General features: G+C 42.4%; 1 protein-coding gene across 2 annotated transcripts in view; it reads left to right on the plus strand.

Moving 5' to 3' along the window:
• LOC105486861 (proprotein convertase subtilisin/kexin type 2) overlaps nt 1-18,224 on the plus strand; it is a 253,633-nt gene that overhangs the window by 140,809 nt on the left and 94,600 nt on the right. For both annotated transcript variants that reach the window (XM_011749944.2, XM_011749943.2), the window contains one exon: nt 212-249. In XM_011749944.2, coding sequence (XP_011748246.1) covers nt 212-249 — 38 coding nt within the window. The remainder of the gene's footprint in view (nt 1-211; nt 250-18,224) is intronic.

Raw genomic sequence — 18,224 nt, forward strand, 5'->3', positions numbered from 1 at the left:
GCTGTCTCTCTGCTCTGGCAGTGCAGCCCACCTTCCCACCTCCACACAGAAAGGAGGTGCAAGGCTGGGAGCTTTGTGACGGGGCACTCACCCCCATGGCAAGCTTTCTGGCACCAGCCCCATAAAGAGGGCACTTTCATGGGCAGCTTTCCTGAGGACACAGTGGCAGGTATTAACCTTTGGTTCCTGTGTTATTGTTGTCTTTTCCCAGGGATTGACTATCTCCACCCGGACCTGGCCTCCAACTATGTAAGTACAAGCCAACTTTGGTGGGGAAACAGATGCATCTTAAATGTCCTAGTACCCCTGGCTATTACGAACATGCACATGTGTGCTTGTCTATCTACGTGCATGCAAGTACAGGAACATGCACACACACACACACACACACGAGTACACCTACAGGAACATATGCATGCACACATGGAGGAACACACACACAGGAACATACACACACGCATAAGTACAAAAGAAGATGCACGTGCACTCATAGGCACACATGCATGCACACACAGCCAGCCACGTAGGCAGCCACACTGGAACTGTCCATCCCATTGGAGCCACAGCTCAGGCGACAAGCAAATGGACAAGGCATGTGGCCTGGCAGCAGGCGAAGGCAGTGGCTTTGGGAGAAGAAAGAAACCTGACGTCTGAAAGAACAGAGTGCCAAGAAAGTAGGTACAGGGAAGGGGAAGAAGAAAGACACTTGGCAAGGTTTAAATCAGCTCTACCTGATGATATTGAATTGAAGGGTGGAAATGAGCCATTTGGGTTCTTGTTGGATAAAACCGAAGGCAAAAAGCCAAAAGCTGCAGCGACTCACATTGCAGCCCTAGCTTTATGAAAGTAAGAATGTTATCTTTTTTGATTATTTACGTCACTTATGACCACTCCACTGCCTTTCCCCCATAACATTGAGCATTACTCTCCCTTAGCAATAAGCAATGTTAGCAGAGAATCACCGAAAGCCCTGAGGGGCTGGAACCACACACTCTAATTTTTGACTCAGCAAGTCACACACTCCTTTCCTGATGAAACCCACAAGCCCTTTAAACAGAATTGATCACTTATTTTAGCCCGGGAGAGTACAAGATTCAAGCATTGGTGTGTTCACTTAAAATTATCCAAACTATTTCTAAGCTATACTTCTGAGACCTCCAGATCTAGGTGTAAAAAATGTTATCTTAGTCATTGAAGAGACCCATTTAGAGAACAAGGGCTTGCATAAGAGAAAGGATGGTTACCCAGCAAAGAGTGTTTGGAGGTCACCAGTCTGGGTCATTTGTCCTGGAAGGCGAGTGTATTTACATTGCACAAAGAAAGTGGGAATATTCCATGTATTTCGTGCACTAGGCAACAAGAAACAGGGCATTGAAGGGATCTTATAAATCTGGAAGAGAATAAATTGAGAGGAGCATCTTTTTTAATATTAGGAAAAACTATTAAATGAATCCTTGGCAGAGTCCAGCCAATGTGGCCCCAGAGAGAAATGACAGAAATTGAACCAAAGCTATATTCTCAGCAATGATAATAATCCATGTCTATGGAGAAGACCATTGTAAACTGCCCGTGCCTAGCAGTCCTGTGTGTGGAGTCTAAGGAAACAGCCCTTCTCCCTGTCTCCCCATGGCACCTTCCCTAATGAACACATGAGCGGAGCTGTCTGCTGGTCTTCTCGTACACTTCCTTAAAGGGACTGCCCTGGACACAGTCCTTGCTGCCTCCGCCTGACTTTGACTGACTCCGCTAGTGCCTCCACCTTTCCCTGCCTCCTCCATAACCGCAGGGCCCTGGAGATGTGTCAGGCAGGGGATTGAGAAGCGCTGCATTGCATTTTCTCCAAGGCTCTGATGTATCTGGGGCCATTCCTTACAGACAGCAAGTGTGGCAGAGATCATGACCTGCAGGATCAGTGGTCCTCCCTCAGAGGGCTATCCCCACTCCACCCTCTGCAGACAGAAGCATTGACATTCTCCACAGTTCCCTCCATCTCCAGGACCCAGTGCCTCGCAGGGCAGCCACGTGGAGTTCTGCTCACTTTCCCAAACCATCCTTGGAGAAACAATCATCTTGCCACTTGGAGGACTTCAAGGTGGTGTGGCACACACTGGGCTGGAAAGCTGAGGGCGCAAGGCCTGTCTCCTGTGCATAGCATAACCCCACAAAGGCCTAAGATATGAAGACCGACCTCTGAATCCTTCCTTTCTCCCTGCCTAGCCCAGGGAGTTCCTGTCAGGCTGCTCCCAGCTCCAGCTGCCAGATTCAAAAAAGATAGTCATTCATATGGGGCAAGAGTCCTCTGGGGTTCCAGTGAGCTGCAGGTACAATGTTAGTGGATGGTGTGATCCATCTGCCAAAACCTTCATCTGAAATTGGAACGCGAAGCCTCCATATTGAGATGTGCCAGCTCCTCTGAGATCTGCAATACCAGAATATACCTGAAGAATTCTACGGGTTCTGTGAGTCTCAAGTTCTTTTTTCTTCTTTTCTTTCCTAAGAACATCATTTTTTCTGATTAAAAAAATGAATGCATGTTATTTGTCAAAAAATTTGAAAAAGCATAAAACAGATTCAAAACTAGCCGTAATACCACCATTCTTAATATTTTGACATATTTTGGGCCTTAAATTTCTATGTGTCTACTTTTAATGAAATTCAGCTCTTCTTGCACATTCTTCCCTTCTGCTTGATGTGCCATAAACAGTTTTATGTTATTCAAAATCTTTCAAAACATAATTTTAAGGGCTACATGGCATTAGCTTATGCTGTAATTTATTTAAACAAGCTCATCTCCAATTGTTGAACAATTAGGTTGTTTCCAATGGGTGTTTCACTGTAAGAGGGAGATGGGATGGCAGACAGTAACATGGCCAAGCCATACCATGCTAAGGACAGCTGAAAGAACTGGAAAAGCTTTTCCTGGAAAAAAGAAAGCAGGCACATTAGAGTATGTTTTCAAATATTTCAGATTCTCCTGGTAAAACAAGGCATTCCACTTGTTCAGTAATTTCTCCCAAGAAAATTCCCACCAATGGGTGGTAACCACAGAAGGAAAATTTTAATTCAGTCAAAGGAAGAACTGTCTAGTGATTAAGATTAGTAAATTATTGGGAGGCCAAGGTAGGTGGATCATGAGGTCAGGAGGTCGACACTATCCTAGCTAACATGGTGAAACCCCGTCTCTACTAAAAATACAAAAAATTAGCCGGGCGTAGTGGCAGGTGCCTGTAGTCCCAGCTACTCAGGAGGTTGAGGCAGGAGAATCACTTGAACCTGGGAGGCAGAGGTTGCAGTGAGCCAAGAGCACGCCACTGCACTCCAGCCTGGGCGACAGAGGGAGACTCCATCTCAAAAAATAATAAATAAATAAATAAATATTAGTAAATTAATGAAAGTAACAAACTCTTCCTACCTGAAAATATTCAAGAGGATGATTGATGGCCACTGGTAGGATGTTATTGAAGAGATGACAATGTCTATGCTGAACTTAAACTAGATGAGACCTAGGAATTGAACAGAAAATTTGATTTCTGTACAAAACTGCACATCTTGATAACTTGAGTTCAGAGCAAAGTCTGAGTCTTCAACTTGTATCAAACACTTGGAAGCGGACAATGAAATTATATATATTTACATATGGCTGTGAAAATGTTCTGCCTCTTTGGTATAGATGAGAAAACTGAACACCTAAATATCTCATGCTCGATTCCCCAGCAGAGGGCCCAAACTAGCTGGTTTTTAACAGCACAGTGTCTGACTCTCACCCTGTGTAGAGTTCAGAGTGGCAACTTCGGAGCTACTAACCACATTCATCTTCTTTATTTTTAATTAAAAATCTTACACTACCATTAACACAATGAGGACAGCAAATAGAGTAGACCAGCCCGGGAGAGCAATAAAACCAGTAGACAGGGATAGGCTCGAAAATTGTTTGAGCAGAGAATTAACAGGCAGCTTCACACCTTGTTAAGTGACCTAATGGTTCTGAGGGATGAGCCAGCCTGGTGCCCTTTGACATCCCTCATTCTGAGGGATGAGCCAGCCTGGTGCCCTTTACTTGGCGATGTCTTTGCTTGGGTTTCCCTAGAAGCAGACTCTGAAGCAAGGGGGGTTTGAGTACAAGTAGGTTATTTGGAAGAGGATTCCAGGAAGCCGGGGTAGAGGAGAGGGAATGAATCCAGGAAGGAGAGGTAGCTCGTAAATGGGGCAGTTATCAAACAAGACGGCACGGTGGGCACTGAGGCTTAATCCCACTGGGGAACTCTGGGAGACAGCATAGAATATGTGAGCCAGAGTGAGCCCCCTTGGGATGTGATGCCTCAAGAAGCTGGGGTATTTATGTGCCAACTTCATCAGTCATTGGTTGAGGGCTTGTACCAAAAGAAGTTCCTACCTCCCCACAGCCTGGGGAAAAGCCCTAGGCAAAGGTATAGGTACAGACAGCTGCAGCTCACCAGGGACATGAGGGTGTCAGGCTGAAGGGGGATGTAGCAACGTCTGCCCCGGAGATGCCTTGGAAATTCATTAAAGGTTAAAATAAATAGACATGTTCTATGTTGGAAAAACTCCTTGTGGTTACTGATTTCTTTTCAGTGAGAACTGAAAACTCTACCCGAGGCTCTTCAAAAAATTACTTTATAATCAAACCAGCCAAAATGTTTCTGAAAGCAGAATTATTTTCAAAGCTTGGTTATTCTGTATATTAAGAGAGGAAACAGCATATGCTGGTAGTCCAGTTTCTTTCCATTAAACTAAGAATAAAATACTTGGAAAATTGCAAATCAATATATAAATGTAAGTTGTTAATGTTAATCTAATTCAACAAATCTACACTGAGCCTGTTGAGTGTTGGGAGCAAAGGATAATAACGGCCACTTGGATTATTACTCTATTGTTCTATGATGGAATTTCATCAGAGGGATCCAGTCCCACTGGTAAAAGTTCACTATTCCAAATAATTAAAATTTTTCTTTCTCTATCCCAATAGTCATGACACGAAATGAGTATTAGCCAAGAGACTATTTTAGACCAAGTTAAAATTACAGCCTCCTTTACCCATCTTCGCTATACAAACTGGGTATTTTCTCTAAGTCAATACAACTGCTGTGGATTGAACCTGCTATGTGCAAGCCCCAGAGGAAGAGAGATAAATAAGACACAGGCACTCTCTAGAGAAGCTGGCAGGTCAGTAAAGATGCAGGCATGTGAGACATGACTGTCAGGTGAGGGGCAGGCAGACAGGGAAGTTGTGGTCTCTTTATTGTGAGCTCCCAATCCAGTGAGGATTGCAGGCTGAGTTCACAGTACTGGCCCAAGCTCAGGGGTTCTGCTAGGTCTGTGGAACAAAGGGAGACTTCTTTGAGAACATGTGGAGTGTGACTTAGGTGGCAGCTTTCAGGGCATGAAGGTGGGTGGGGTAGAACGTCTCCTGCTTGGTAGCTTTGCTGAAGCTACAAAGGTCAAGAAATGGCTGGTGGGTCTGTAGAATCCAAGGAGAGCCTTCTTGCTGTGTGCTGGGTTTTCTCAGAAGCAGACCCTGAGACAAGGATTTGAAAGCAAGTCATTCATTTGAGAGGAGATCCCAGGAAGCACCAGCTGGGAAGGAGGAAAGTGATGCCAGAAAGGGAGAGTGGCCCAGAGAGCATATTACCCCAAGGGCAATGGGAGCTCAATCTCCCCTGGGGAATTCTGGGAAACAGTGTGGACCGAGCGGGCCTCAGAGTTACCCACCAATTCCTGTCGACCACTGGGTGAAGGCCACTACCCAGGAGTAGAGATGAGGTAGGGAGATAGAATGATTCACTCTAGATGAGAAAAATAGGGTCCTGAAGACAGAGTCTTCAGCAGAGTTGCATATGCTGACAGTTGGAAAACAGCCCGCTTGCAAGGGTAGAGTTCTGACAGTTGGCAGTAGTGGAAACTGAGTCAAAGCTGAGATGACTCCTGGCTCCCTACCTCATGGTGCAGCCTTAGAGGAGCATATCAAACATCTTTGAACCTTAATTTTCTCATCTGTGAAATGGGCAAAATGGATGTCTTGTCAGCATTGCAAGGTATCGTTGAGATAATATGCGTATCAGGCCTGGCACATAATAGATGCTCAATAAGCATTCATTTCCTTCTGTCTCGAAAGAGTTGAGATTACAACTTTGCACAATTTTGGGTTGTCCTGATGGAGAAGCAGGGGTGTGCCTCAAGAAACCAGTACAGTTGTTCATTGGACCTCCCAGTGAACTCAGCGCCATTAAAAGAAAAGGGCAACTGATCCAGGCTAAGTATAAGATTGTGAGGCTTGCAAAGTTAAGGGCAAAAAGCAGAGGATACCAGCATAAATCTCAAAGGCTTTGAAAACAACGTCCAAGAAAAGAGAAGGTAAAGGCAGGGAGAAGACCCATTGCTCGTGGCCAGGGATGTAATGAAGGATGCCCCCAAGGAAGCAGGATTTATGACCTGCATCTTCTTCCCTGTCGCAGACGTTAGAACTAGATGAATATTCAAGGATAGTCATAAGTGAGGGTAATTCCCAAGGTGGGCAAAGGGATTATAAGGTAGCAACTTCCCCAAGTGAGGTTTTCTCTGAGCCAGGGAAATCTGGTATTTAAGCCATTGCAGGGTGGGACATCAGCTCCTGTTCTGATGGCTGGGAGGATGGGCCACTTCTTGCACTCCATCTTCTAGCTTGGAAACTCTGAGTCATGCTCTGAGAAGCTCTAAGATCCTGTGATGAGAATCTGTCCAGATTCATGACTCTTCGGGAGCTTTTCCAAGAATTCTTGAGTGCAACAAATACAGAAGTTTGCATTGACTCCAATTCCACATCCTTCCCTAGACCACAGCTTCTGCCATGGGACTCTGCAGAATCTCCTTTAAAGAGGTGAAGTGTATTTCCTACCCCTTGACTTTGGATTGAACCTTGTGACATGTTTTGAGCAATAGAATAATCTAGAACTGACTGTGCCAGTTTGGAGCCTAGGCCTTAAGAGGCCTTGTGTGCTCCCAACTGCCTTCTCATGCCTCTGCCATCACTGTTAGAATGGCATTCCCAGGCTCGCCTGCTGTACCCTAGAGGAGGGTGAGAGACATGGAGAAGAGCTGCCCCGCTGCCACAGCCTGAAGCACCACCACCCACGTTGGCCTACAGAGCTGCAGTAAGAAGCAGAGCTACCTCACTGAGCCCCACCAAAATCACCAAACCTCAGCCAACACACAGAAACAAGCAAGCCAGCCAAACTCAGCAGAGCTGCCTAGCTGGGCCCAGCCCAGAGCACCTGGCTGCCAGCTGAACTGCAGACTCGTAAGCTATATAAACACCTACTGTTATATGCTGTTGACATATTATGGCTGTTTTATGCAGTAACTGTTACAGCTGCCCATGCTAGACCCCCTTCTCCATCCTCCTACAGTACTTGAGGTGTACCCCAGTCTGAAGAGAATATTGGCTTCTAGGCCTACCCTAGACCTACTGAATCAAAATCTTTAAGGATAAGCCTCATAGTGTGTATTTCTTTTAAAGCACTCCAAGATTCTGATGGTTAACCTACTCATTAATTTTGGCACTTCATTCATGCATTCAATCATTCATTCATTCAACAGTGCAGTTCACCTATAATGTTTGACTACACCACAGCTAGATCATAAGCTATTTGTAAGGAAGTGTGTACTTTGTATGTGTTTTGTGTCCCTTTTAACACTTATCACAGAGTTAAGCAAGCATTTAATACATATTTGTTAAATTGCATTAAATGTTAATTCACCAATATTATTGCAAGTAATACCAGGAACTAAATTATATAATGACCCTCTATCGATGATGATCAGAAACTGTAGCATGCACAGCCCCTATGTAATTCCTAGTTCTCAACCACCCCATAGGTGGATGCCACCATTGCATCCTTCATCATGCATGATACTAAGGAAAGAGAGGACCCTGGAACCTAACTGAGGTCCTATGGCTGCAAGCCTGGAGAGAATATGATTCAAGAGGTGAATAATCCACATGCAAATAACTACAAGCTGTTTCTTTTCTATAATGTCTAGAATCCCTCAAGTTGCTGGAAATGCAATTAGGTTCCCAGATAGGAGAGGACAAATTACGTTCTTTGGTTCAGTTCAAAATTTGGAACATTATTTATGCTCCAGGATTGCTATTTCACCAACAGAAGTGATTGTAAGAGAAAAATGCCCACCCCTACATTCCTGCACTTTTCCATTCTTTAGATGGGTCCTGACAGGTGACTGTCTCTGAAGTGGGTGCCTGCTGAGAGCTCAGAAGAGCTGCCAGCACAGGAAGTACCTTGAGCTTGACAGAAGTGTGCACATTGGGCCCCAGGGGGCATGTGGCCTCCGTGATAAAAGAGTGGCAGCAAGAAACCAGCACAGTACTCAGCCCCGAATGACTCAGATGTTATGAAGTATTGATCACATACATTGCTTCTGGCTTTTAGGCCTATGAATATTTAAATAAGCACATTAATATTTCATATGAAATTGAGGCTTAAATAACCTTTGTTTCTTATTGAAAGGAAGGGCTGGCATTTTCAATGTGCTCTTGAATGCTGCTGGATCATGATGAGCACTTTGTCACCAGGTGGTCAGACTGAATACTGAGAATGGGGAGTTTTTAAAAATCACTTTGACAGACCATCGGTCAAATGACTATCATTTAATGCAACTCATGTACTAGAGGAAACTGTTTATTTTTACAGGAACATACTTTGCTTTAAAAACGGGGAAGAAATGAAACCTTGCTTAACAGAATGAAACTACTTGTATGGACCTAAACTTACAGCTATGGCTGAAAGCAAAGAAAATATCTGGTCAATCTATTTTTTTAAGTTGTTCAGTTGACTAGCATTTGTTTCATTGAACTTAGTCAGCATTTAAGAAAGCTGTATTTTTCCCACTGTGCGCAAACTGCTATACTACGGGCCTGGATTATGAAATGTGAAAAATCTAGTCCCTGACCTTGGGGGGTTCACATGTAAGTATATAATTACATTATAATATGCTTAGTGCTAGCCTGGCAATAAAACACCACTCACATGGGAATGCAACAGCTAGAAAAAGAAGTCGGCCCTAAAAAATTAGAGAAAGAAAGATACTTAAATGCACATGTACCCTAGAACTTAAAGTATAATAATAATAATAATAATAAAAAAGAGAATCTACTAAAAAAAAAAGTCTAAAACGTAAGAACAGGATTATCTTTAAGGATTTGTGAGAGATTCCTGAAGAACAAATGAAAAAAGAAATCACTTCAGTTATCTGTAGAAAATTTGGGTTGCTTATATTACTTGTCCCAGCTTATCAAGTTAGAGACATTATATGTATCTAATGGCACCTCAAAAAAAAAAAAAAGAATGCAGCTCACCACATGGGGGATGAACTTGTTTTCTGGGGTCGATACAGCGTACGAATTCATCTAGAAGATTCGTCAATACTATACTAGACAAATGGGTAATTGGATTTCATCTGGAGATTTGCTTCCACCTAGAAGCCTAGACTTAAAAAGTAGCCCACAAAAGTCATTTCGTTACTCCAAATTCCCTAAAGCCCTTTGACAGATTCTTATCTCTTTGACTAAATTTAAGCAGCTTAAAGACCGGGTTAATGTCTTCCAACTCTTTTACTCACAAGAGAATGAACCGGAGGCCTCATTCCCCACAGAGATCATTAAGACAGACTTCATAAATAAAAGACTGAATTATGGATGGATGGATGGATGGATGGATGGATGGATGGATGGATGGATAGTTGGATGGATGGATGGGATGGATGGATGAAAAGATGAGAGGATTCTAATGAGACTATTGGGATTTTATTCCATTTATCGCTAAACACACCTGTTCAGAAAAAGTGTAGCAATGTTTACGTAATAAGCCACGAGAAAGTAATTTATGCAAATATAAGAAAATTGAAAGATTACTATTCTCAACTGCCTTTGTTCCTTTCTTTGTCTTCACTATCCGTATATACGCACTGAATTCCCAAAATGTGAAATATTTTACTGGTTTTTTTTATTTGGGTTTCTATCTCAGAGAACCAAAAACCCTTAGGTGACCAAGCCTTCCAAATAATTAACTTGGCAATAACCCCTGGCTGCAGCTGTGATTCAAGTCATTTTGAACAATGCTGAACCTGCTGAACTGACATCCATTTTACTTTATCCCTCTCCTCATGTGCCTGTTTCCCAATCGTACTGTCTTAAAGCCACAGTTCTGGGTGTCTGAGATGGGCCTAACCAGATTTCTGAACCCATGTCCCCCACCCAGGAGGGGAGTAGTGGGTTGATGCCACAGCAAAGTGGGCAGTCTTCCACACTGCTTGCCCAGGTCTTGTTGCCAAGCAACAGAGCCCAAGCGGGTGTGTCCACTGGAGCCACACCTACATGGGATCATTGCCTGGGCAAATGTGGATCTGATGGAGACCGAAGGTCTGATCCATCATCCAATTCCAGTTTTCTGAAGCAGCAACAAAGACAAAGAAACAATGCCCAGGCTTCAATTAAGAAGGATCAGACTCTGAAGCCATGGAGTCTTCTAAAATAGACAATAAATTTGGTAGTTGTGTCAAAGAATCACGAGCACTCTAAATTTCATTTTGGCTAGAGCCCATTCTTAACTTTAAAATCTCTTAATCATTTTTTCTTGAAGACAAAGACTTTATGGTAGGCAGATTTGTAAAATGCCCCCCCCCCGCCAAGATTTCTACCCTCTATTGTAAACACTCTGTATAGTCCCTCTCTTGAGTATGGGCAGGACCTGTGAATATGATGAGATATCACTCTTACAGTTAGGTAATTAGATTGCATTATATGGCACAGTTAGAGATTTTTTTCAGATGTAATCAAGGCTCCTAATCAGTTGACTTTAAGCTAATCAAAGGAAAGAGTATCCTGGGTGGACCTGAACTCATCAGGTGAGCCCTTTAAAAGGGAATCTACAGGTCAGAGAAGGAAGAAATCAGAGAGATTCTAAGCAGTGGAGATTTTACCTGTTGGCCTTGAAGATGCAACTGCCATGATGTGAACAGGGCCACATGGCAAGGAATGGTGGACTCCCTAGGAGCTGAGGCCTCACTCCTACAATCACGAACAGCTGAATGAACTTGAAAGAGGACCCCAAGCCCTAGATAAGACAGCTCCAGTGACACCTTGATTTCAGCTGGGTGAGACCTTGAGCAAAAGCCCCAGTTAACCCATATCCAGAAACTCTGAGATAAATTTGTGTTGTTTTAAGCCACTATGTTCATAGTAATTTGCTATACAGCAATAAAAAATCTAACACAACCTTCTTGATCATAGTGGATATTTGAGCACAAACTGAATGACTTGCTGCCTTTCTGAATTAATACAAATAGACCACTCTTCAGGTTTTACTTTTTCTTAATATGGTTGCTTTTATCTCAAAAATAAGTATACTCTGCCTATTGCCACATGCGGCCCTTTCATAAATAATAATTCTTCTGCAACTAAAGGCTCAGAGAAATTTAGTGAGGAAGTGAAGAAGAGCTCTTGGGCCAGCCTCGCTGAATTCAAATCTCACATCCAACTGCTTCTTAACTATGTGCCCTAGGCAAGTTAATCTCTCTGTGTCTCAATTTCCTTATCTGTAAAATGGGTTAATAATAATACTGGTCTTATTGGTGATTGTGATAATTCAATTCAGCAGTGCACACAAGGCCCTTAGAACTGCCTCTGGCTCATAGGACACCCTCAGTAAGCATTCAATGTTGTTAAGTCACCTGCCCAAGATTGCACAGCTAGAATTCAGCAGGGAAGAACACAAGCCTAAGGTGGTCAGACCTCAAAGTCTGTTCTCCTAGCCTCCCCCTCCCTTCCTGCCTTAAGGACACATATGAATTTGCAGAAAGCATTTTTTAAATGAAATTAAAAGGGGCAATTAGTGTGTTATTCTAAGTTTTCTTTCCACTTTCTTGCTTGCCAAGCCCTCCCTGTCCTGCCTCCCAGAATCCTTTACTGGTTTCCCCTGGGAGCACATCCTTAATAAATCACTTGCCTACAAGTTTTCATCACAGGCTGGCTCCCAGGAATCCTGATCTTACATTACAGCAGTCTAGAGCTTTAGGCAAGGCAGAATTTTCCATCCTACGTGGCCAAGGCAGAGAGAATCTCTGACATAGAAATAAGATTAGCTTCTCCACCATGGTAACCCTGCTGCTGACTCCCAACCTACGGGAAATTATTTTTCACAAAGAAAGAATCCTTAATTACTAACCAATAATTAAAACCTGAAGCCAAGAACAGGAAGCCAGGCTTTGGCTCTTAGCAATGTTCCTTAACATCTCCGGGAATATTATGGTGAAGTCTCTACTTTCCATGTGGCATGCACACAACCTCTCCACAATAACTGCTCTGCAAGGCAGAGAATAAGATATATTACAGTGTGTAGGAGATGTTTTCATTAAGCTATGGAAAGAGATGGATTATGTTTTATAACTCAAGCATTGCCAATTTTTTAAATAAGGAGTTCAGTGTAAATCTAAGCTATTCAAAGAGCACTAGTTCACAGACTCCCATTGAGGTACTGCAAACCAAAAAAAAAAAAAAAAAGAATGCATTGTTTGATCTTTATGGTCCTCAGTTTCCCCATCTATAATTGTCATCCCCAACAAGATTCTCATTGTCTCCAGAATCAAAGGGGTATAATAATTATTCATATGGCTGATATGAACACTGGGTCTTTGTTGATCAATCAAAAAATAGACATTAAATGGAACTTCTGAGAATGTTCAGGGCATTGAAGCTATTCTGGTATGGATGTTGGACCACCCTCCCTTTTTTCTCCACAACACCCCACAAGCATACACACACATATTCTTTCTCTAACATGTAAAGAATGTTCCAGAACACTCGGTGGAAAGGAGCCAGTCCCTGTGTAGAGGCTGTGTAGTGACAGATGGGTGCTGAGTCATTTGATACAGTCAGCACCTTGCAGGAATTCTTGCCAGGCACTTTACCAACAAAAAATATATTATCTGTGAATAAAACCATGGCCAAGGCTCATAACCACTTCAATTAATCACTCATAAGCGGTCACAATGATCCTATACTACATGGCAGCTTTATTGGGGAGTTTTGATTTGTTGCTCACTTGATTATTAATAACTCGCAAATCCATCTCTCCTCCCATGGAGAGTTGATTGTTGGCTAACGAAGTATGAGAACTATGTGCTGTCTCCCACCTCTTCTCCCTGTCGTGGTTCTGATATTTCTCCATTGATTTCTGTGGAATAGCAGGAGTATTAGTTCCCAGAATTTGTTGAGTATTCACTGTGTGCTTGGCCTTGTGTTTTATATGCATGATCACATTTAATGTGCATATTAAATCAGTGAAGTGGGTACTTTCTAATCCACCTGTCACAGCCGGGAAACTGAAGATCAGAGAGGCTAGTAATTTGCCTTAGTTCACACAGTCAGTGAGTAGCAAAATGTGAAGTTCACTTCACCATCTGTAGTGCTGCCTTCATTTAACCTGCCCCCCTCCAGTCTACCATATCTCACCAAATGGCATCACCATGGCCAATGACTAACGTGCTAAACATTATCATCCTTGACTGCTCCTCCCTTCTTTTTCCCCTCGGCCACCCTATCTGCCAGCTCTGCTGGGCAGCACATCTGCCTCTCTGTTCCCACCACTGGCATCCTGGACCAAGCCAGCATCACTTCCCTCCTGGACCCCACAGAAGCTTCCTGCTTCCACTTTTACCCTCTGCAATGCAGTATCCCAAAAACAAGCAGAAAGGTCGTTACAAAGAACAAAGTAGGGGAAACCATATCATTCCCGTGCTTAAAACGAACAGGTGGCTCTCCCCCTGTGGGACTTAGCATGTCCTGCCTTTGTCCTGCTCGCTCACAATGAGCCAGACTCTACAATCCAGGTTTCTCCCTAATTCAAGGCTTAAAAGACGGTTACACTAGCTGTTCCCACAGTTGAGTCTGTCTCAACTTACATTGCACAGCCTGTGTAGCCACTTCCTAGTTCTTAAGATAAGTCTGTGGTTCTGTATTTTTGTTTTGTTGCATGTGTTACCCCATTAGAATGTCAGCCCCAGGAGGATGAGGCCACAGGGATCTGACCTATCTTGTTCACCTCTTTATCCTCAGCACAGCACCATGGCTGGAACAGTGAGTGGTCAGTAGGTATCTGTGAGATGACTGACTGGCTGAGGATTGAACATTCGGCTTTCCTCTTTTTCTTTTGCCTTCAGCCTTTAATTTCTCCTGGCCATGCTTCTCCTCACATAGCTCCTATCTCTGTCTTTTTGCTTTGCTTCTCCTGGCCATGCTTTCTCCTCACATAGCTCCTATCTCTGTCTTTTTGCTGTGCTTCTCCTGGCCATGCTTCTCCTCACATAGCTCCTATCTCTGTCTGTTTGCTTCTCCTTTTATACTGCTCACAGTAGAATTTATTTATACCTCAGTCAACACCAGCATTTTGTTATGAAAGAAAAGCTGTAGGTCAGTGCCACAGAGAAGACAATTTCCCCAGGAAATGAACACGTCCTAGTACTTCTTTAGTAGTTTCTGGGGATAAATGCTATATTTCTTCATAGCCACAACCAAAAAACAGAAAGCCTCTCTATCCAAGACTGCCTTGTCCATCCCAAGAAAACAGAGAACAACAGAAAGCAGCAGGAATGATTCCCTTGATGCTCTTAATTCATTCATGTTATATGCAATTAACAATAGGCCATCTGATTTCTCAAAGCATGCAGTTTCAAGCTGAAAAATTAACCTAGGTTATTTTCCACTCAGTTAAGTATCAAAAAGATTTTGAAAAAAGAAAAAAAAAAAAAGAAAAAGAAAAAGGAAAAAAACCAAGATGAACATGTTCTTAACTAATGAGCTATGCTTATCCACTGTTCCACTAGAAGAGAATTTTCAAAATATGGACACTCTGTTCACAAGTATCTCTTGAGAAACCTAGTGTTACAGTGTCACCATTATTAATATTAAACTTGATGCACCATATTTACAGATCCTTCCAAAGGGAAACAAACCTGCCCTGGAAACAATGCTTATAATTATAATCATGGATTCTATCTGTTCCTCACAGGGAATGCTTAAAATATCAATTTAAATGCAAATGAATCTTATCATTCCAAATTAGATTCATCCCATTGTGTTGAAATTAATATAGAAAATAACATCAAATGCCAAATTACAAGTAATTAATGTTGACACAGTGAAAAGTATATACTCTCATTTTGATATTTGGGGAAGAAAGTCTTGTCTGTGCATGTGCCATTGTGTCCTATAAGCAACAACTGGAACACAATACCCCCAGCGCTAGTAATCGTGCAGGATTAACACAGCAAAAATCTGAGAGGGAGGACAAATGGCAATGACACATCTTGGGATCCAGTAAGCTCTTCTTTGGGTCTGAGGAAAAGCACTTAAATCTGTATTTAAGTGACTACATACTATTTAAAAATAAACTACTTGAGGCCGGGCCTGGTGGCTCACACCTGTAATCCCAGCACTTTGGGAGGCTGAGGTGGGTGGATCACCTGAAGTCAGGAGTTTGAGACCAGCCTGACCAACATGGTGAAACCCCATCTCTACAAAAAAACAAATACAAAATTAGCCAGGCGTGGTGGCACATGCCTATAATCCCAGCTACTTGGGAGGCTGAGGCAGGAGAATTGCTTGAATCCATGAGGCGGAGGTTGCAGTGAGCCGAGATCGCGCCATTGCACTCTGGCCTCCACAACAAGAGTGAAACTCTGTCTCAATAAATAAATAAATAAATAATTTAGGTCTTAAAAATTAAAATATTTTGCATAGGCTGAACATGGCGTCCCATGCCTATAATCCCAGCACTTTGGGAGACTAGGGTGGGTGTATTGCTTGAGCCAGGAGTTTGAGACCAGCCTGAGTAACATGGCAAAACCCCGTCGCTACAAAACATTAAAAATTAGTTGGGCATGGTGGTGCATCTGTAGTCCCACCTACTCAGGTGGCTGAGACGGGAGGATCTATTGAGCCTAAGTCGAAGCTACAGTGAGCCACAATCACACCACTGCACTCCAGCCTGGGTGACAGAGCGCGACCCTGACTCAAAAAAATAAGAAAAAATATTTCTGTTAAATACAAAGGCAAAGAGGACCTTTGTCTCCTCTGTACCTAACGTAAGCGTTCGCTAACTACACAGGTTCTGGCCACCTGTTTTTGTAAATAAAGTTTTATCAGAACGCAGCCACACTCAGTTTTTTACTTGAGATCTACGGTGGCCTGCATGCTCTAAGGGAAGGGTGGAGTCATTGTGACAAAGACCATAGGGCCTGCAAAGCCTACGATTTTTACTATTTGATCCTTTAAGAAAAGGTCTGCTGAAATCCCCTGGTCTAACCAGTTGTGTATCAAGATGTAGGAAAATTGTTTTGTTAGAGACTTAAGTCCAGAGAGCTTCAATACAGGCTCCAGTGACAGCTGTACCACCCTCTAGCAGTGTGACATCTGGAAAACTCCTAAATGTCTTGGGGGCATAGCACCCTCATTTGAGAGCTGAGAAAATTGAACTCTTGTCTGTTGTAACTCTAAAATCTTATGAAACTCTCCTCCCTTCCAATAAATCCCTGATTAAGAAACAAAAGTTGAATTAGTTTTGTTAAGGAAATGGAATAGTCAAGTAGTTTGAATCTAGTTAATTTGCTTTTGAGAATGACAGACATTAAGTCAAAGTGATGCTCCTTTTCCATGCATGATGCTGTATACTCTAATCACCGGGGCTGAATGATTTCAAAGAGTTTTGCATTCATTGAGTGTCTTAGCTGGGATTCCTCCAAAAGCTGACTGTGAGACATGGATTCACGAACCAGCATTTTATTTGGAATCTGGTCCCAGGAAGCACAGGTAGGGGAGCAGGGGAGTGAAACAGAGAAGGAAGTCAATACAGGGTATGCACAAGTGAGTCCCACTGTGGGCAACACGAGCTCCGTTCTGCTAAGCACCCCTAGAACATGAGTTAGAACACATGAGGGAGAAAGAGTACGAGTATGAACACACCAACTCCTATCGATCATTGGTTGATGATTAATATCGGGATGGATAGAGGAACAATTTCCTATACTTCTAAGCTGCCATATCATCAGTGAATTTGACTCCAGAGATAAAGAGATAAAATGCTGACAGATGGAAGTTGTGTCAATGGGCACTGACATGCTCAAAGCAAGGAGTTATTATCAGTGTGGCATCTAATAGCATCTAGGACACTCACAAAATCAGAGGTCTCCAATCACACATCCCTATTTGTAAAAAATTTTAAGTAGGCACTTCTAATACATGTGTAGCTATTTATTCAGACAGTATATGTATGTACTACTATCAATGGGCTACGTACATTATAAATCATATCCAAGAAAGACAATTTTAAAGGATAAAATATAAATAAATATTAAAAGTTAAAATGTGCACTCATGTTCATGGTAGCATTATTCACAATAGCCAAGAAGTATAAGCAACCCAAATATCAATCAATCAATGGATGAATGGAGAAGCAAAATGTATTACATACATATAATGGAATATTATTCGGCCTTTTTATCATCTTAAGATCCTAAGGTCCTAAGATTATTTATTCAGAATTTCAGGAAGGAAATTCTGCTACTTGCTGCAACAGGGACGAACTTTGAGGATATTACACTAAGTGAAATAAGCTAGTCATGAAAAGACAAATATTCTTCTGATCCCACTTATATGAGGTATCTAGAGTAATCAAATTCATAGAGACAAAAGGTGGAAAGATGGTTGCCAGGGTCTGGGTTGAGGGGGAAAATAGGGAGTTATTGTTTAATGGGTATAGAGTTTTAGTTTTGCAAGATGAAAAAGTTCTGGAGATTGCTCGTACAGGTACTTAACATTACTGAACTGTACACTTAAAATGGCTAAGATGATGAATTTTGTTACATATTTTTTACCACTATTACAATGAATACATCATTTTTTAAACCAAGGTAAAACAAGGCTTAAAATATTTCCCCCCAACACTCTAATGGATCATCCTGTCATCCTCCCAAGTGAGCACAATCCACTTTTGAGACCTTTGCACTAAATGCCTAGTCTGTAGCCCTGTCCTCAGTGTAATCAGCAAAAGATTCTGTATTAAAATATAAAATCCTCTGTCCAGCTAGATGTTAAGATTTCTGTCTTTAAGGGAGATAAAACAGAGTTATAGGAATGGCAGCAATAAGGATCATGCAGA

Source organism: Macaca nemestrina, chromosome 15, assembly GCF_043159975.1.
Source record: "Macaca nemestrina isolate mMacNem1 chromosome 15, mMacNem.hap1, whole genome shotgun sequence".
Classification (NCBI taxonomy): domain Eukaryota; kingdom Metazoa; phylum Chordata; class Mammalia; order Primates; family Cercopithecidae; genus Macaca; species Macaca nemestrina.